At 39.6% G+C, this 20,681-nt stretch overlaps 2 protein-coding genes across 3 annotated transcripts; one reads left to right on the top strand and one right to left on the bottom strand.

Moving 5' to 3' along the window:
• Positions 1–309: 309 nt before the first annotated feature.
• Positions 310–4,538, bottom strand: LOC110001589 (prostate stem cell antigen-like). 2 transcript variants are annotated; one of them, XM_020657073.2, is made up of 3 exons: positions 4,232–4,538; positions 3,236–3,355; positions 310–922 (listed from the first exon to the last, which is right to left on the bottom strand). In XM_020657073.2, exons 1-3 carry the CDS (start codon positions 4,281–4,283, stop codon positions 711–713), a joined length of 384 nt encoding a protein of 127 aa, XP_020512729.1. In that variant the 5' UTR covers positions 4,284–4,538; the 3' UTR covers positions 310–710. The 2 variants fall into 2 exon arrangements, with proteins under 2 accessions (XP_020512729.1, XP_065804136.1); XM_065948064.1 differs by lacking the exon at positions 4,232–4,538 and adding an exon at positions 3,595–3,843.
• A 4,984-nt stretch (positions 4,539–9,522) lies between these two features.
• On the top strand, positions 9,523–16,448 carry ddah2 (DDAH family member 2, ADMA-independent). Its single transcript, XM_020657076.3, has 6 exons — positions 9,523–9,670; positions 10,439–10,963; positions 11,801–11,989; positions 13,236–13,355; positions 14,838–14,981; positions 15,468–16,448. Exons 2-6 carry the CDS (start codon positions 10,658–10,660, stop codon positions 15,585–15,587), a joined length of 879 nt encoding a protein of 292 aa, XP_020512732.1. The 5' UTR covers positions 9,523–9,670; positions 10,439–10,657; the 3' UTR covers positions 15,588–16,448.
• The last annotated feature ends 4,233 nt before the right edge of the window (positions 16,449–20,681 follow it).

The raw sequence follows: 20,681 nt of genomic DNA, 5'->3' as shown, positions 1-20,681 counted from the left end.
ATGCTGGTGCTCAAGGGCGACATCTGCTGGATGAAAAATAAAAAGCCTTTAAAGTTTCAGATTCTTAATTTAGCATCATTTCAGGAGAACAGCGATTCTAGTGTTTGTTGGGGCCCAAGGCAAAAATTTAGAGACACACACACACACACACACACACATTTGACTGCACTGCTAGCTAAATAAACTAATGTTAAATGTCAAAGAACAAACATGCCATGATGTAATGCTAGCAAAGTGTCTCTAAGAGTTACATTTTTTTAAAGCCAAAAACAAATTTACATTTCTCAAAAAAAACAGCAAATTCTGATCTCCTGATGAAAATTATTTAATATGATGGAAAACTCCTGAACAGCCACAAAATAGACCCTATAAGGTTGTTAAGTTAGCAGTATATATTTTGATTTCTGCTATATTTATGATATTGGTAATGTCATGTACAACTGTTTTTTTAATGACTTTACACCTCTGTCAAACACATCCTGTTAAGTGGAATAGGGGATACTGTGGATATGAACCATTATATCAGATGAGAAAGGCCTCAAATAATCACTTCACGACAGTGTTATGGTCTGGGCTTCCACCAGGACACTGTCCCAGTTAAATCTTTAAAAAACAACAGCATCCTTTTTTAACACTGTAACATCTTTGATATTTCCTGTGATGTGGGACCCGGCCTCCTCCCCCCTCCCCCTGTCACCCCCCTCGGGTGTTCAGGCCAGCAGGAGAGAGAGTGCAGGCAGCAGGCAGAGAGCGACTCGCCCCCAGCTGAGGGCAGCAGTGGACTCGGCTGCGTTGCACAGGTCTGTGTCGCAGCACACGTTGGTGTAGTTGAAGTAGAGGCCCGAGGCGTATTTCTGCCCGCTCACACCGCACTGAGAGGGGACCGCACAGCTCTTCTCGTACATCGTCACCTGTAGGGCACCTGCAGAAAAAGGAAAGAAGGGGATTTTCACAATAAAAGCTGGTAAAAACAAATTGGGACAAAGAAAGGCCAAAATGATGTTTAAAATGAAATGAACACCTACGGTCCTGGATATATGACCGCTTTATTAAAGAATAGGAATGATATTGACTTTAACAAATAGTCTGATAAATATATTAGAAATTGTGAGTGTTGCATACTGGTTTGTTTTAAGCCCTGGTGTTGCTAAAGTAACAAATGTCATCTAGTTTGTTTAAAGTTTGTCTTCTTGTAATAAGTCCGCCCTGAAAGTGTTTTTAAGCCTGCTTAGACCACACTTAAATAAATATTTAACAAGTGGGTGAAAACGGTTCCCAAGGTTTATTAATGCAGCAATACAAAGATGTGGTATCAAACCCCTGTTTGAGAAGCGTAATAAAGAATGTCTCACATTTTGGTTAATTTATTATTATTAATAATAATAATAATAATAATAATAATAATCTTTATTTATAGAGCTTTTCAAAAACAAGTTACAAAGTGCTTTACAAGGACAGCAAATATAAAAACAGGCAGGTCATAGAAAAATAAACAAGGCAAGATTAAGGAATAAAAATCACTTTAAAATATAAAATCCCTTTTAAAAGAACTGTAAAATACATACAATTCTTTTAAAGGAATTCTAAAAAGTGAAAATAGTAAAAAAATGTCAACATTGAACTTATCCTTTTTTTAAATGACGGATGATACTATTCAAAGTTTATGTAAAATTATATTGTTTTAAATTGACTTTCTGAGTAATAAAAACATAAATATTTGTTCTAAAACTAAGACTGTAACTGTTTATAAATATGTTGCACATCTTGAAATACAGTTTGAGTCAAAGCAGCATCAAATCTGAGACTGATCTTTTCAAAGTTATGTCGATGTTATAAATGTGACCTCTTATTTCTTCCATACAAAACCCATTAGTTGTGCTCCATTAATCCAATCTTGTGGCTCATTTTGAGGACAGAACATTTGGTTATCTGTGTAATTCTTCAGACTTTACCCACTATTACTGATATCTGGAACAATGAAGAGGATTATGATTAGAGGTTTTATTAGGAAAAACTTTCATTTATACAAAAAAAAGCAATAAACTTTGAAATGTTTGATATTCTGTAATTAACCTGTTGTTTGCATCCTTCATACCTACTCTCACTCTTTCCATTCAAGCCTCATTAACTCCTGATTGGTCGTCATTTCCCACTTCCAGACGTGTGCACCTAAAGCTGGGGTCATGATTTCCTGGTCATGTGTTTGAGGTACGAGGAGGAGAGAACTGGAGACACAATGTGAGAAACTACCCGAGTATGTAAGGGTTAATAAAGAGGGGTGAGGAGGATGAGGAGGGGTCAGCATCTGATGAGACCACAGTGACCGTTTGGCCACGCCCATGTTCCTATTTTTAGAGATAATTTGACAGCATCCCAAGCATTAGAGAGCTGACGACCAGCCTGATGAGAAATGTGGAAGTGATCTGATCTACTTGTTTGTCTCCGTTTGTTTGAATCAAAGCGGAGGATCGGGCCTGAGAGATGGCTCTCAAAGCTGATGCATTATTGTTGTGTTATATGTGTACATGTGTTAAAGTGTCCATAGCTGCAACAGACACACGGCTAGAACAGACCAGTGAATGTTTGGAGGTCATGTTTTTATATTTTTCCTTGCTGATGGTGTTGCTCTTTAAAATCATTTGTTCTAGATTTCAACATTTTCTGGATTTCTTCAGCAAATAAAACCAGATAGCTCCATAAACCAGCCTCTCGGGAGTAGACACAATAAACAGGGTTAGAAATAAAACATGTGACTATAAGATTTAATTACCATTTAAGGAGAATTAGTCATATTTAAAGATGAGTACTGTAGGAGTTGTAACTGCAAAAACAGCTGTTTGGATGGGATGTAAAAAGTCTTAAACTACAGATGAAGGTCTTCTGTTTAACCTATTAACCACTGTTTCTTTTCATAAAGCAGTTTTCTGGAGTACAGAGGGGAAAAAGTCAGAGCTGTTTTAATAAAGAAATACAAACTGCACATTACTAAACATTTATCAGACGTGTCCTGGAAAATGTTGTGTGCAGTGAAGCTTTGTCTGCCAATTTGTGGCCGAAATGTCCTAGATACTCAGAAAATAATCCCATCTAGAGACACAGAAATATACTTATTCTCCCAAACACACACACACACACACACACACACACACACACACACACACACACACACACACACACACACACACACACACACAGCAAAACAAAAAGAGAGCGAGAGGAAAGATTTGTGTCTCACCTCGTCTTCCCATGGCGGTACTGGACAGGCAGCGCTGCCCAGCTGGACACTCCTGAGGGAACTTGAAGCAGTCCAGAGGAGAGATGGAGGGGAACACACAGGTGTAACAGTGCAAACACGCTGAGGGAAACCAGGGGGGGGGGGGGAATTGTTACCAATTTATTCAGGATCCACTATATTAACAATGATAACAACTATTCTGCCATTGGTTGACACAAAAGACAAGAAGTGACTTCCAAACACCACAAAAGAAGATTTACAATAAAAACATAACAAGATTTTTTTCTAAATAGTTAATTCATAAAGTAAACACAGTGAGGAATGAAGAAATATCTTAATCTAAGCGGGCCTAATCTGACCTGTGGCTTCTTTCTGGGTCATTTCCCATTCTCTCTCTCTCTCTCTCCTGATTTCTGACTCTATCCACTGTCCTGTCCCAAAAAAAAAAAAAGTCCCAAAATAAACCTTAAAAAAAGTTAAGAAGGGGCGCTGGTGGCACAGTGGTTAGTGCGCGCGCCCCATGTATGGAGGCTGTAGTCTTCCGAGCGGGCGGCCCAGATTCAAATCCTGCCTGTGACTCCCTTCCTGCATGTCATGTCATGTCATGTCATTCCCCTCTCTCTCTCTCTCTCTCTCTCTCTCTCTGATTTCAGACTCTATCCTCTGTCCTGTCTCTACAGTAAAGGCACAAAAGCCCAAAAATAAATCTTAAAAAAAAAGTTAAGAATGTGAAAGACCAAGTTTAAGAAGCTCCCAACAAATTGTTGTAAATAATGAAAGAAATGAGGAATAACAACCTGCAGCCCAAAGTGAATCACTTTAAGTCTAAAAATGAAGAAAAGTCTTTTTGTGGATGTGATTTACTAATTGATAACAGATCGTCTTCTCAACTAGACACTAAATACCCTGAGATTAGGCATTATATGAAAGCTTGTCATGGCAGACCTTACCACACATTGAACAGTCTTTAAATGTGTGTGTGAGTGTTTTCCGTACCTGCCAAAGGTAGACAACAGAGGAGCACGATCACTACTTGTGAATGAGACATGATGCTTCCAGTAAAAAGTCCTCGATTGTTTCCAGTTTACAATTAAAAGCAGAAGTTTCCTCTTGGTGCAGACTCCTCAAACCAAACGTGCTGCAGGTTAATCTGAAACGTCCTTCAGCTCATTCATAAATTATATTTATCTTTGAAGGATAACAATGCTCAGCAACCTTTTGGGATTTTTCTTTATGTCCGTCGTGTTCTTGTTTTCTGTGATTTGTTGTGGGACCTGGTTTGAGATACCCCACCTCACTCTGTCAGCATCTCCTCCTCAACACTTTTAATTTAATTTAGAGGGTTAGTAACGATCAGCTGACCGGGTGAAGGAGAGCCTACAGAGATTTTTGTCTCGTATTCAACTTTTTGTCATGATAATTCATCTCTAGACAACAGTGATGATTAATAGTAGAGACAGGAAGAGAGTTTATGTGTGATTTAGAGCTCATTACTATGACCTCTGATCTCAACATAAAGAGGTCAAACTCAGGATCATTTCTAGTTCTCGGATGTTGCAGAAACTGAGGATGTTATTATCGGCATATAGTGGGTTCATGTATGATTTTACAAGTAAAGCAAAATATAAACAAATAAAGATTCAGACTGATATATCTCGTGAGGCCGTGATTAAGAGACATGAAGTCTTATCTGGGGTCTTTCATAGGTTACAAACATGTTCATATACAATCACTTGTAGTATCGCAGTAGTTTTATTTCTAACACGTGTCAGCTATTGTTCTGTATAAATAGTAAAACTTTTATTTTTTACAGCCTTGAATTCTTTTGATATAGCATTTAAATGTATTATTATATGAAATGCTCAGAGTCGTTTTTCTTGTAATTTGGCTTCTAAAACAGTTTTATTTTCTTAATTTGAGAAATTAATAGTCCAATGTAAAGCTGAATTTGTGCTGACAATGTAAAATCAATATATGCTGAACAAACATAGTGATTTAGTTAACCTGGATGGGTGATAGTTCTGTGTTTCTTAAATCCTCAGAAAATTGTTCAGGGTTTGGTTGGCTTTGGGGGAACTCCACTCAGAATGTTGGGATGTTTATACTCCTGAATCTCTGTGTTCAGTGGTGGGCAGTTAAAGAAAACGAAACTCTCTTTGAGTAAAATTTGACTTTCTGTGTTTGTGTCTGTTGTGTATGTGTGAGAAAGCAGCTAGAAAGATGGTAACAGGACAGACAGAAAGGCAAACAGCTTCACAGTCAGCGCGGTGTAGACGGAGTCAGCATCAGAGACAGACAGAGAAAAGCAGAAGGAGAGGCAGATTCAGCAGAGAGTTGGAGAGTTTAACTGAATTATCCTTCAGGGTGTAATAGGAGACATGAGGGCAGCGTGCAGGACGGTCTGCTGACAGCAGTCTTGTGATGGAGTGAGCAGAGCTGGCTCAGGCTGAATAAGCTGTTCACCATGTTCATTAATTACAAACAGACACACCCGGAGAAAAAAAACAAAACATCTTAAAGTTCAGCTGCAATGAGACTAATTTTGTTTAAAACTGTTTTCTTTTATTTGTTTGTTTAATTAATTGAGTAATTCTTAATAATAGTTTGATATGGATGATTATGCTAATAGAGACTTTGGCAAGTCAGAGAAATTGTTCAGCTTTTCTTATTATTTCTGACATTAAAAGGCTTTATATGTGATTGTTCACACTTAAATGTAGAAATCAAGTATATCCTCTGAAAATAACTCTGTGAGTCATAACTGTCTACAATGGGTGTAACACCCGAGTCCCACTGTCTGTGATGTTTTCAGAGTTTTCAGAGTCCTATCTTCACTTTGTTTACATCGCCAGGACGGCCGGCTGACTCCTCCCCTCGTGTATAAAAGTTGTTTAATTGAGGGACTAGAGAAAAGAAGAATAACATACTGTACTCACTGCTTAACTGTGTTTCTAGATCACGCTCATTTCAGGTAAATTTACATGCAGTGTGAAGATACCAGCATAATAAAGATGGCTAGCATTAGCATGCTAACACAACAATGCAGCGCGAGTTGTTTTGGTTTCATGCTGGTGCTCAAGGGCGACATCTGCTGGATCAAAACATCACATATAAAGCCTTTAATGCTAAAACGATAGATTTTGTGTAAAATCCAGACATTATCAAAACTAGCTTCTTTGTTGTACATTTGAATATGTTGCATTAGCATTAGAGTTGATTTAATGTAATGTGTCTCCTGGTCAAGTCAAAGTCAACTTTATTGTACATTTTTCCGTATACCATGTAGTGAACAAACAGAAAAATCAAAAGATCGTATCTCTCCGAACCACGGTGCAAACTAAAACAGAATTCATTTATTTAAATAAAAGATAGCAAATAAAAATATTAACGCAGATATAGAAAAATATTAAGATAATGTTTAAAAAGGTGCATCAAAAGAAAAACAACCACAACAAATGTGCATGGACTGTGTATAAATGTATATAAATCACTAACATATTATTACACATACAGTGATTCCTTTGAATTTAACTGTATTACTGATGTAAATTCAAGTTATTGTTTCTCACTATTGCACCTTTGAATATGTTAATAAATGTGTTTTGGAAATACTAGTTCTTTGAAAATGGAGTTGCAAAGTCCAAAACACTAAAGTTGAAAAAATACTAAACTGTCAAAGAAATGTAACAAATAAACACAGATAGGTGATCAGTTTCTTTTTAAGGGAAAACCTCCAAACTGACCTTCTTCAGTGTTTAGCCTTTATGAGTTTATAATACTGTTCATATGATAAAATACGTGGACACTAAGGTCGGGTGTGGGGGAGTTCATGAGACTGCTTAATCGCAGACAGAGGGTGGTAAACCTGCTGGATGTTTTGTGTGCTGGCTGCAGGATCTCTGTGGACAGATGGTGTTCTTTAATCCTGTCTGTGCCCTCTACTCCCCCCCCCCGCCCCCCCTCCTCCATCACTCCACTGTAATATCAGTCTCACACATAATGTCTGTTTTTCTTCCTCTGTGCACAGCAATACAAACAGAGAGTTTGTCTGTTTTCATGCCTCTTTAAACGTCTAAATGAACACGCTGGGCTGCAGTAACTTAATCCAGTCAGTAGACGGGAACATTGTGCTGCTTCACGGGTCCAACTGTTGCTTGTGTACACAGTCAGAGGTTTTATTTATGCATGTTTATGTCGCTGCTGCAAAACCTTCATTATCAGCCGTGCTTCAGCGTAAACACGTCTTCTGCTTCAAAGTTCAGACCTGCTGACGAGGGAACCTGTTTATGTAACAATCACAACAATGTCAAAAACACAACATGGTTTGACCCACATTTCAGGAAAAGCCAGATTATTTATTTTGTCGCGCCTCACAGCCAAAAACAGACAACAGCAGCGATGGCTCTGTAATAGGCCCACAGCGTTTAAGCCTTTATCTGTAATGATACTAAAACAGATTGAGAGCTAAGGAGACGAGCTTAAAAGATATCCTGGTGAAATAAATCAACAGTGAACCTAATTGATTCACAGCAGACAGTCCAGGTTTACGCTTCAGAGGCGGGACATCTGATACACTTTCTGACCTTTTATAAACAATTCATCAGGATAAGAGGAGGGGAATATTGAGCCCTTAATCCAAACCTCATGGAAATACTTAAATCCATCATTAAATCAGTGTCTCAGTACAAGGACAGGAGTTTGGTAAAAACAGTCGACTCTCATTCAAACAAACTTGATTCATCGTGTCCTGGTCATTAGGTGGTCAACATATTGGTTATATATCTATACGACCTCACAGCAGCAGTAACCATCACTGTAAAGATCAAGCTAAAAACTCAGATAATGTTTACTTGTCATGGAAAACAGACCTAATGTTGCAGGTAATACGGTCACAAACAGGATTGTTTGATACTTAATAAATAATCTTTCTGTTTTTAAGAATCACATGAATTCAAGTTAGTCTTGTTAAGGATAAAATTGAGGTTTTTAATGTCTAGTTATCTTAATAAACTACAGATTAGCTACTCTTTACATAAAACTAAAGGTCTAATACTGTAGATGGAAACATAAACTAATATCTCTATGAAGTTATGCCTTATAGCTTCTTGTTTACTTCTATGAATGGCCGTGTCCAGATGGGTGGATCTACCCCGGTACCTCCAAAATACTAAAAATAATATTTACTTTTTACTCGTCAGAAGGAGGATTCGTGTCAAAATCAGCTTTGGGGCTTTGTTACAACAGGTTTCCGGTAGCTTTTTTTTTTATTTCAATGGACATATCCATGTGTTTGTAGTTTAAATTGTAAAAATAAATAAATACTTAACACATATTTCATAAGACAGGAGTGAAGTAGAGGAATAACTCAGATTTAATTGCAACCAAACTCCAGCATGTCCAAAAATACTTCTATCAGCCACAAAACATTGCCTATAACATTTATTTTTTGCAAGTTGCACAGCATGTAGGAGTTTAATTTGCAATTCTTTCAGTAATTCAAAGTGTGACCTTGGACAAATCTGATTTTTGAATCCTAAAAGAAGTAAGATTTACATTAAGTCACTACTCTGTTGTGTTAATTTTGGGCCCCCGGTTGGGCCCCCTCTAGTCACAAAAGTTTGGACACGCCCCTGCTTTTATGCCAAGATAGAAGTTGATTTGATAAACACATTCTGTTAAGATTTGATAAAGGCCTACATTTAAAAATCAGCGTTGATAACTTTTCTAACTTACCATGAAGCTAAAGCTAGGATGGGCTAGCATTTAATCTAGTTTAGTCCAAAGAGGATGCCAGTTTAATGTATTGTAAATCAAATATATTTGTTAATAAATACCAAATAACCTACTCATAGATACTATACCCTGAATAAACAAAAATCAAAGTTAGTGCATTTCCTGTTGCTGCTTTAAATCTAGGTGCACCCATCATTGTTTAAGGTAGGTTAGATATGTAAAGTAAACATTTAGCCAGGACAGGACGTGTGGGGGATGGGGGGTGCAGGGATGAAAGGGTGGGAGAGCTCATGATAAATCCACAAAGAGGACCGGATGCTGGCGACATGGCTTCAGAAAATAAGAGGAAAACTCCCCTACATTTCGTCTCCTCTAAAACCTTATTCACCTCATCTATTTAGTGTATGACCAACACTGTGTTAAGAAATGTGTTTAAATAATGTTAGAAGCGGTTTACTTATCTAAAATACATAGTGGATCAGACGACAGAACAAAGCTTTAAAAAAAGTGTCTTATTTTGAAGGGTTCAACCGGAAACGCGTGTGTGAACATTCGGCAGCTTGTCGCAGTCTGTCGGCGCAGAGAGAAGCAGAGGGAACAATCCAGCGAGTGGATAACGGGAACTGGGTCGGCTCGGGGATATTAAATGAACCGAGAGGGAAACGCAGCTTAGAGGAGAAGTTTGGACTCGTAAAAAAAGAGGTTAGTAAATATAAACACACATCTTTATTTGTTGTCTTTTGAACTTCTGGACACATTTGGCGATAGTTATAAAGATGTTGAACATCATAGAAGAAGTATTTGGGAAGGCTGCAGAAGTGCTGGGCGGTGCACTCAGGATGTTTTCTTCATGTTCAGATTCTTTATTGCAGCTGGATTAGTCTGGACTGCTTAGCCTGAAAGCTTTTTCTCAATACTCAAGTTGAACTAAATATCAACTGTTTTAAAATATTGAAAATGATATCAGCAAAAAAAAAAAAAACGCTGTTGTTCAAAGTATTCACCCCATTCGTTGTTAAAGCTCTGTTAACTGTGATGCACTGCAGGATAGTCTCTTAATTGTTATATATGATGCCTTATGAGAAAATGATTATCAAAGCTCGGCACTTTTTGCATTTTGTCTGAGTTTGAGAGACATCCTGTGTGTCCCTCTCTGCAGCCTCACAGTGGGAGACTCCTGTGAGTTACAGGGAAGATAAAAGAGCAATTGTCCCACATCTCACCCACTGTCCAGACATGGAAAGGGGCTTTGCAGCATCTTGCAGAGCAGTTGAATAATGTTTCTTTATATTCTCGCCTCGACAAGGCTACTTTTGTCTACTTTCCACTGTGCTGTCTGAAGCTCAGCCGTCCTTGAACTTTCACAGGTGGTTGAAAAGTTTCATTTAGATGAGTACACTTCTTTCATGCAATGCTTCATTTTAAAGCAATCATTTGATTGTTTGTTTTGTGTCCCCTTCTCTGTCTTAGGCTGGAGTTCTTCTTCATGTCTGCAGATGGATGAGTAACTTTTGGACTTCTAAAGAGATCGGGTTAAAGATGCTCGCCCCTTTTCTCCTGGACACAATCATTTAGATTTCAGCAGCTGTTTTTTTTTTCTCCCAAGACTAAACAGTTAAACAAGTTGCAAACACACAAACACATAATTTGTCATCTCTGGCTTGTATTCAAACAGTCCGTGTCTAAGAAATGGCAAACATTTGCCAATATGGCAGCTTCACTCACGCCGTGGTGCGAAGCATCCCGGAGACCTTCGGGGGGAAAGCGGAGTCGGGAGATGGTCATGAGAACGGGGACGTGTCCGTGGACCTGGCCAAAGCGCAGCGACAGTTCGGGTGCCTGACGGGAGCTCTGAGGCAGAAAGTGGGCCTGCAGCTGATTGAGATCCCCCCCGACCCGGAGCTGCCGGAGAGCTGGAGGATAGAGGATGTGGCGGTGATCCAGGGAGACACCGCACTCATCACCAGGCCCTACAAACATCAGAGACGCAGTGAGGTAACACCATGGAGACATCATCACCCTGTTCTTCATTTAGTCCACAGAAGTAACCACATGACGCAGCTCACATCATGTTAAGTTGAATACTTGTATCAGGGTCAAAGTTCCCTTTGGTTTCTTGCTGGTGCATTCAGAGGCCTTTTGGAGACTCTGAGACTTTATGAGACGAGCGTTTAAAAACCAAGAGGTCAACAATCATTAATCCCAGTTATAATAAGTTTATGTTTCTTTTTATTTGTAGCTTCTGGTGTGAGTTTGAAACATGATAATGATTTATAACTTGATTTAAGGGGTGTATAATTTCTGAACATTTTCCAGAACAAACCATGAAAAGAACTTTGCAATTTAGTGATAATTATAGGGAAAATGTTCAAACGGTACGATGACACACTTTACATAACAGGTCTTTAAAAATCCTGATATTTTTCTACTAAGTTCAGTGGAAAGAAAAAGATAATTTTCTGTCCTAATGCCGACTGAGGAGGAATTTCTTTTGATGTTAACAAATACATGAAAATATTCATTCTTTTATTTGACATTTTTTAGTTCATGTTTGTTTAACTTGATTATAAAACAGAAAAACGTGGAAATAACAAAGATGTTTCCAGAAGTTATGAACCATTAAACAAACATGACAGATGTTGGTTGGAAAGCTTTCAAACAGCTCAGAAATCCATCAAATCAAAGAATTCAATCGTAAATCCAGGACACTGAGGAAACAAAAGTTACTCTTTCTTTGCCCCCTCATCCCTTTCCTCAGTCGGACTGAAATGGGTTTAGAGACACTGTGGTTATTCTCTTCTTCCTCCTCTGCACTCGTCTCGGTGTCTCCAGGTGGAGGCGGTGAGGAGAGTGATGTCAGAGCTCAATGTGACTGTGGTGGAGATGGGCGCCGCTGACGGGGACTCCGGAGGGGCGACGCTGGAGGGCAGCGACGTCCTCTTCACAGGGAGGGAGTTCTTCGTCGGCCTCTCCTCCCACACCAACCGCAGAGGAGCCGAAGTGCTGGCAGACACTTTCAAGGTAAGACACATGACGTGGTGAATTACTTTAACAGAAGTCTTTTTTTTTTTGTGTGTGATGTTATTTATCTTGGAGGATCTAAAGCACCACAACTTGTTGTCGTGGTCGTTGCATTGATGGATTATCATCATGTCAGGCTCCGACTAAAGCTCGCACTAATGAACCATGAAAGAATCAATATTTAGATATTTCCGGCGGTGCAGCAGTCAAAGTGTCACGATGCTTGTCAGTCAAGTGACGCAGCTGCCAAAGTGAGCAGGTGGTACTTTGCTGTGTTGCATTAGGGGAATTGTAGTGTGTAAACAGTGATGGATGAGGCTGTTTTATTGGCCCAAACAATGAAGACCACACAGCGGGGCCCCTTCTGACTCCACTCCACCCATTAGTATTGATCCCCTTCACTTCTCTTAAGTGCATTTTACGCACTCATGCTTTCTTAACAAACACACACTTGCATCTACTTGTGAAATGTGTGTGTGTGTGTGTGTGTGTGTGTGTGTGTGTGTGTGAGTGAGTGTCTGGTATGAATTAGTGTGAGTGGGAGGGGTCATGTGGTCAGAAATGGGGGATCAAGTTGGGAGATCAGACGATGTCTGTCTCATGTTGAGCAATTGTTACATTTCTTTTAATTTTTCATTCCTAAAATAAATCTGAAAAGATATTTAACAAATTTATTTCTGAACCATTTGCAACTTAACTTGAGCTCAAAGCACCGCTGTGCCAGAGTACAGCTTTACAGAAGTGTGTCTTTTAATTATTTATCCAACAATTCAACGTTTGGCAAATTGAGCCGATGCCCCACAGGAAAGATTTAGCACTCGCTGTAATACCAGAGACCTACCAAGAAAACCAGACCAGCAATTATCATATGAGCCGTCATTGAAAATGTGGAGACAGTGTCCACTCGCTCTGTTGAGAGATGTTAGCCTTGTATGACCTTTGTTTCCTTTTTTTCTCTTAATAATAAAATCACAAAAGATCCAAATTGAAATGAATCAGCGCAGCAGCATGAAGCTACTGAAGGAGTATTCAGAGTAGGAGGTGGCAGCTGCATGGCTGCCTCAGAATCCCACAGCAGGCTGCTTTATGTGGAGCTGCATGTGTTTACAGTGTGACTCCATGTTGTTTGTAACGCTCGAGCTTTCCCTTTGTGAGTGAGTGAAAGACTTCTCAGGTGATTTCTTCCCGACGAGAGGCGGAGCCGTCGTGTGTGTTAATGAAACATGTTCCACCTCCATCTGTTCAGGACTTTGCCGTGTCCACTGTTCCTGTTTGTGGTGGAGCTCGACTGAAGAACATCTGCTCCATGGGGGGGCCGGATACGATCATCATCAACAACAGTGACGGGGCCAAGAAGACTCTCCGGGTGAGTGTGTGTTGTTTAGATAAATATTATACGTAATCTTTCAAAGGAAAAGTAAGTACGGGGATCACAAGCAACTGCTGAAACAAAACATGCTCTTCTTGTTTTAGGCTTAGAGGTGAGGAGAGTTGAAAGCCCACTCAGGGTGTGATATTCATGTGACGCCTCGCCTTCACTATGAATGTCACAGAGGCGTAATGGGGGGGGGGGGGGGGGGGGGATGAAGTGAAGTCTGAGTGTGTGATCACATTTCTCTACACATCTTGCTTCTGCAACAGCAATGCAATGTGACTTCATAGACTGGGACACCAATAGCACGCTGTTGTCCAATCAATATGAACGTGCAAAGACATAAAGAAGGCGGAGCTTTGTTACTCTTCTGGGGGACACAAATGTCGCGACCTAGAAATATTTGTGTGCAATCCAATTTGACAGAAGAAAGCACACTACACTATAAGTTAGAAAGTACTGTATATAATATTATTTCACATTTCTTTAATTTGTTAATTAAAAAAACAAACAGGTACTGTAAAGTTAGTTTACACAGAAATGAAAAAGTTGTTATTAACTCTTTTAATTTTAGGTTTAGGACGTCATCGGCGTGTATGCTGTTTTTGTTGTGAGGACCCGATGCTTCTTAAGAAAGATAATCATAAAAAAATACAACACCGGGAAGAATGAAGCTGCCAAACAGAAGACAGAGTCCTGTTTTTTCATGGGTGCAACACAAACACAGTGACTTTGGTTCCTTCCTTAGTTTGGATTTTTTTGCAGACTTAGCTACGTATCATCCAGCTGCCTAAGCGCAATGTTTTCCCTCTCTGCACCAAGCTTCAAAACACCTTTTTACCAGTTACAGCTCAGGGCGGTGCCCGCTAACAGGAAGGACACGTGCTAAATCCTAGAAGTCATTTTAATCAGTATCCATGAAATAGTTTGCAAAATACAAAACCAAGAATCCAGTCGCTTTTACGACACACTGAGCTGTTTCACAAATATATTCACACTTCTCACGATTAAAGGTGTCGGACAAAATGAGAAGCTACTCAGTGAACCCCAAACTGATGTGGTCAGTTTGAATGCAGACGACACACTTCCTTATCTTGCTTTAAGGACGAGTCCAAACACCCCGAGAATGTGTGAATTCTGGATTAAGTTTCAGGTTCTTTTTCTGACGTCATCACGTGTTCATAGTGAAACAGTTAGATGAGGTATTGACAGTTTTCTGCTCGGAGTATTATCACTCAGAGGCCTTCAAACAGTGAAAACTGGCTTTGTTATCTCTGCTGCTGTCTCTGTTCTCCCTCTCTCTCTGTCCTGATGTGAACTGCACACATCAAGCTTCCTATCTGCTGAGGTCATTTTAACAATGTTATTAATGTTGCCTATGAGTCTGTGATGCTGGGAGTGGTCTGCTGCAATCTGTGTGTGTGTGTGTGTGTGTGCACACTAATATTCAGGGTGTGTGTGTGTGTTTGTCTCCAGATGATGGAACAGCTGACTGATCACCACTATGAAGTCCTCACTGTTCCTGACGAATCAGCAGCAAACTGCGTCTACATCAGAGGTCCGTCTAGTCGGGACTTCCTGCTCCACCGGCCTGCAGAGGAATGTCCTGACAGCGTCTCTGTGAGTACAGCTGAGCCTCTGCTTTTTACTGCAAAAAAAGAGAGAGAGAGAGAGAGAGAGAGAGCAACGGCTACTCTAAAGTTGGAGAGCTCACAGGAGACAGATTGAATAAAGATGGTCAAAGATGAAGCTACAGATGTGAAGATATTCAGTTTTTACACGTAATCTCAAGACACTTTACATAAAGAGTACGAGACAACAGAGCCAACATTAATCCACCATGAACACAGCACTTAGCAGAGCAGCAGCAGCAGCAAAGAAAAATGTTCTTTATGCAGGCAGAACCTTTGAGCAGAACCAGACGCATGTTGAACCGTGTTGGGTTTTCAGAGTTAGAGAGAGAGAGACAGAGAGAGAGAGACAGTCCCCAAACGTTTTTTTTTTCCTTCTCTGTGAGCCACTTACTTCTTCCACTGACACGATCCAGAGCCGTCTGTTCCCATAATGATGATGATGAGTGTGTTGTTTCCTCTGTTGTCTCTGCAGGCCTTCCAGAAGCTCCAGGACTACACCCTCCTGCCTACAGCCTGCAGCGAGGCCTCCAAGCTGGGGGCGTCTTTGTCTTCGCTTTGCCTGCTCATCAACAGAAAACACACATATTTCTAAAAACACTTCCTCACAGTTACCTGTCAGTACATTACTCACAGCTTTGACCTGTTCAGACGGGATGAGGGGGTTATCTAAAAGTGACCCCGTCACAGATTTAAACAAATTCTAATTCTTTTCTATTTATTGCCAAAGGAACACTCTCAGTCACACAGCATCTGTAAGTGAATACGATCCAAATGTAACATCTGCTGACCCTTAGCACAGCTGCTCCCCCTGCTGGACAAAACGTGCATCATGTTGAATTCCTCTCAAGAATGTAAATCATGACTTCTCCTTGAAAACCACTAAATTCAGCTGTAGCTCCACACTGTAACTGGGACGTACAGAAGTATTAAATCAAAACTGTGTAGACGGACGAGGTCTGTCCATTAAGACCTCGAGGATCCACCTTAACACAAACCACAGAATGCAAAGTACCATCTGTGTCATGATCACACATGTTTTAAAAGGCCCTAATGCATCCAGAATATAACATTTTGTAGACATCTATAACAAAAGTTTCTAATAATCGTGTTAGTTTATCAACGGTGACTCAATAAGCATCATAAATCCAGAGTCCAGACGGTTTCACTTTAGATAAAGTATTCATACTTACAAAGGTAAAAGCTTTTTTAAACATGACCTTTAGTGACCCTGTGATTCCTAAGATTGATGTCTTCAGATTTATGACAATCCATTTCTCATGTCTATGATACAACAGGTCATCTCGTTCTTTACTCTGTAGTTATTTTACTGACTCTCCCTCACAGTCTCATGTAGCTGCTAAGAATAGAAATGTACAATTTTAAATGTTTCAGCTTTCTTAAGTATGAATTTGTAGTAAATGTAGCAATAACAATAAAATTCTTCACAAAAGATGGTTCTTTTCTTTCTCGTGTAGTTAAAGACGGATCTGTTACTGACATCAGTCTAACACTCAAACAGCTGAATCAACTCCACTAAATGGCTTACGTGCTCGAATCATTAATCCACTCACTATTTTTAAATTCCTCCATCAATTGTTGCAGAATAAAAAACTAGTAAACTAGACATTTCTTTAGACTTCAAATTGCTGTTAAAGAAATGTTTATGAATGGATTGTTTTACATTTGTAACATACATCTTGCTAATTTAGTCATGCAAGTTTAATGTTTCCTTACACTAAAGACTAAGAATCACATTAGGATGAATATAATAGATTGTGTGAATGTGTTAGAACCAGATTAAAGAGTAAGTAAACCCCCAGACCACTTGGGTAATAAGTGGTGTTGTTGACCTATCGGGTCAAAATCCTGACATGTGAGTTCAAAGTATTAGCATAGTGTGTAGAAGTATTCAAAGTGACGACCCTTTACAGGTTCAAACCGCCTACCGCACTTGAATTGGTTGACAGATGATTGATTGATTGATTGATTGATTGATTGATTGATTGATTAATTTATTTTCGTGTCATGCTCACAAAGTGCCCAACCTTCATGGGCTTATAAGACACCAAAGACTTCAGTTGCAGTGGTTCACATTTAAAAATCATAACATTACAAAGTTGCCGGCTCCTGTCACAGTTCAGTCTTAAACAACGTGTTGTGTCTTTTTTTTCCCAGGCTTTACAAACAAAATCTGCTGTAACAAAGGTTCCTTTTTTAAAACACAACTCAAGTTTTTCATAATCGTCTAACCAAAAGAAATCAACTTAATGTGGTGATGAAGGGGTCAAAGCCTTCAAAAACTACATCACCCAAATCTGGAGACACTTTAAAGGAAACCAGAAAATAATTGATTAAATATTTTGAAGGAAACGTGATTAATTGAAGAATTTATTTGTTTTTTAATTTATTTTCCTTTTTCTTCTGCCTCACAGTCCGGTAGGTGGCGGTAATGCACCTTTTGACTGGTTCGCCAATCACAACGGTTTCATCCCTCCCAGAGTGCTGATATAACTTCAGTAGTTGGTACTCTCTTAGTTAATCACAGTGTTTCTTAAAGAGACTCAGTTCATTATTTCTGAGTATTTGTTACCTTGTGGTCAGAATGGGTCGGAGGTGTGCCTGTCCCGGCTGCAGACGCTCCTCTGGACTGCACAGCTTCCCAGCGGACCGGGACATCAGGGGCCAGTGGGTCCGTGCACTGGGCATGCAGGACAGTGAAGTCCCGCAGAAAGCTCGGGTGTGCAGCCGACACTTCTCCAGAGACTGTTTCTCCAATCTCATGGAGAAGGATCTGGGTTTTTGTAAACTGGCCAGACTGAAACCAGATGCGGTGATCAACAATCTGAGCTGCAGCTTCTGCTGCCACTAACTCCTCTGCAGACTGTGGTGAGTGTTTAAAGAGTTTGTTGGTGATATGCATTGACTCCTTAAATCCTGTTTTATTTAAAGAAACTGTTCAAGCAAAGTAAAATCACTTTGCAGAAGCAGGGGTGATTTTAGAGTCTGTTGGGGCCCCGGGCAAAGATTAACCACGGGCCCCCCCAACCAGCGTTCATCACAATTAAGTTATAAATAAATAATCTGACACACACACAATACATTTATTTTGAGTGTTTCCCACATTATTATTTTCTAAATATAGAGAACAATAAAAAAACTTAACTAAATAATTAAAGGGGCAGTATGTAATATATCTACAACATGACTTTATTATCATCAGACATTAAGGGGACATGTTTTATTGACATGCTGATTTCTCTCACAACAACGCAGCAGCCAGTAAGTCCTCAAGTTTAGATTTTGGTGCGGAGTGGTCTGTATTTGTTTTGACCAGAGAAGTAGGTGATTTTAAGGCCGTTTTGGACATCCCTCCGTTTGTCATTTGAGTTTTGTTTAGTTTAGTTTTGTTTAGTTTATTTGCACATTTTTTGAAAGAAGAGTCAAACAGAAAATTAAAACAAATAAAAAGTAAAACACATGAGGTAGAAACCCATCAGGGCTTACCTCAAAACCTCACCTTAAGAGATTAAACAAAGTTGAAATAAAATACAGTAAAAATAACAATCACAAATAAGATGTACTCCAATTGAAAATGACATACAAACATTAAAAACATATAAATAGAGCAAAACAGGACGTACAGTATGTAGACAATATAACAAAATCAGGACAATTCACTATTCACTACAAATCTTTCTGACATCAAAACATTTCTGAGTCTCAATTTGTATTTAGAAAAAGACAAAAAAATCTTTAAGTAAAAAAATAGTTTTGATTCGGCGTTTAACAGAAACACTTTTTCTTTTTTTTAAACAGTAGCTGGGATCAACTTGAATTGTGTTCTGTTTCAGTCTAAACGGAGCAGAGAGATCGGGTGCCAGACGAAGCCAACGAGCACCAGACACTGACGGACAAGCTGACGTGAAGCCTAACAGGAGGAGCAAAGGTGAGTCATAATGAGCAGCATGATGTGCTATTCCATTAAAATCATGATAATGATCAGATTTGTTGACCTGGTGTGTATTACATGTTTAATAATAACCTCTCTTCCTCTGCAGTTGTTCAGGTTTTTGGAACAGAGCCGGTTGTTTGGTTGCAATAAGCCTCCTTAAAAGAACTTCAGACACATTTGGACTTTTGAAAAATAAAGTTAACTGCAGAGCACTCTCTCTGTGCGCAGCTACTCAGGCTAAAAACTCGTAACATCAGTGTGTCGTGCAACACCGCGCCCGAGGTTCCAAGGGCGACCTCCAAGAAAGTCAAGAGAACGAGATGTGAGGCGTCACCTGATGTCTCGAGTGATCCGCTCGAAGGAAACAGCACCATGAAGTGTACAAGGTGAAGGATGAAGGTCACAATACTACAACATGTTTCTTCTGTTGTTTAGTTTCAGTCTCTTATTTTGTTCACCCGCAGGGAACCTGGGCTGAGTGCAGCAGTTCTGTTTCCGGGCTGATTGTCTGTCGAGGTATCACAGGTGAGAGACGACTCAAAGTGGTAACAACAGGGTCTGTTCCAGCAGGATGGGATAGTCAACGTTGATCACTCTTTTAGTTCATGGATAACTTCAAGTTCAAGTGCTGACCCCCCTTTCCCCTACATATCACCTCACACCCATCATCCCCCCACCACTCCTCCTGGTCACACACACACATCTCTCATCCACCTGTATTATTGTATTATAGTATGTTCATATTCTTTAAATTATCTGTAAACTTGTATAGAATGCTCACTGCATCTTAATCTGTATATTATAATCCTAAGAATACACTTATTTTGTAGCATTACTTATTTATAGCATTTATTTATATTTATTGCATCCCATTAATCCAGCCATCCAGATATACCTAATAATTCACTTTCTTTGTCTACATCTGTAAATTTTGCAATTACTGTACATAGCACAGACTCTTGCACTCAATTACTGTACATAGCACAGACTCTTGCACTTTCTGCTTATTTGCACTTCTGGTGAGATGCCAAACCTCATTTCGTTACTCTATACTTGTAGATGTGTAATGACAATAAAGTTGAATCTCATCTCATCTCATCTCAAAAGGGGTCTCAAAGAAGTGCCACAAACATCAGGCCAAGCTACGTTTCCCCAGCACCAACCGGCAAGGGAACAGGCACCAGGATCAATCAACCAATCAAACACCAGGATGACATCATCATCATCATAGCTGGTGGTGATGTGAGACTTGTGGTTACATGTGTGCTCACTCACCAGGTGATAATGTACTTTGATAATGTACTTTGATAAGTACTTAACGATGGAGGATCTCATGGAGGGTAGAGATCCTACACTATTTCTTGTTTTACCTGTCCCAGACTCACCCGTTTCAGGGAAGTCTCACCTGATGCAGGTGACCGCTCAAGGCGGGATGGACACCACAACGTGCTGGTGCAGGTTTCCCTCAGCACCACTGCTAAAAGTTACGGTATGCCATGTGTCCTTATGTAACTGTGAAAAGTGACTTTACAATAAAAATGTAAATCCTTTTGCAGCGCTTTGTCCAAAATGGGAATTTCATTTGATGCAAAACCAGACAAATGTGAATGTTAAATTAGCAGGTGCCTTAACATGTTGTATACCACGTTATGAATAAAAAGGTTTTTTGACGTGTTGAGGTCTGGTTTTTGCATCTCTCCGCATACAGCTGTATGCATGTAGGGGTTAAGGGCA

This window comes from Labrus bergylta, chromosome 19, assembly GCF_963930695.1.
Source record: "Labrus bergylta chromosome 19, fLabBer1.1, whole genome shotgun sequence".
NCBI lineage: Eukaryota > Metazoa > Chordata > Actinopteri > Labriformes > Labridae > Labrus > Labrus bergylta.
Note: the sequence above shows the minus strand (reverse complement) of the source record. Positions and strands in the feature narration are given on the sequence as shown.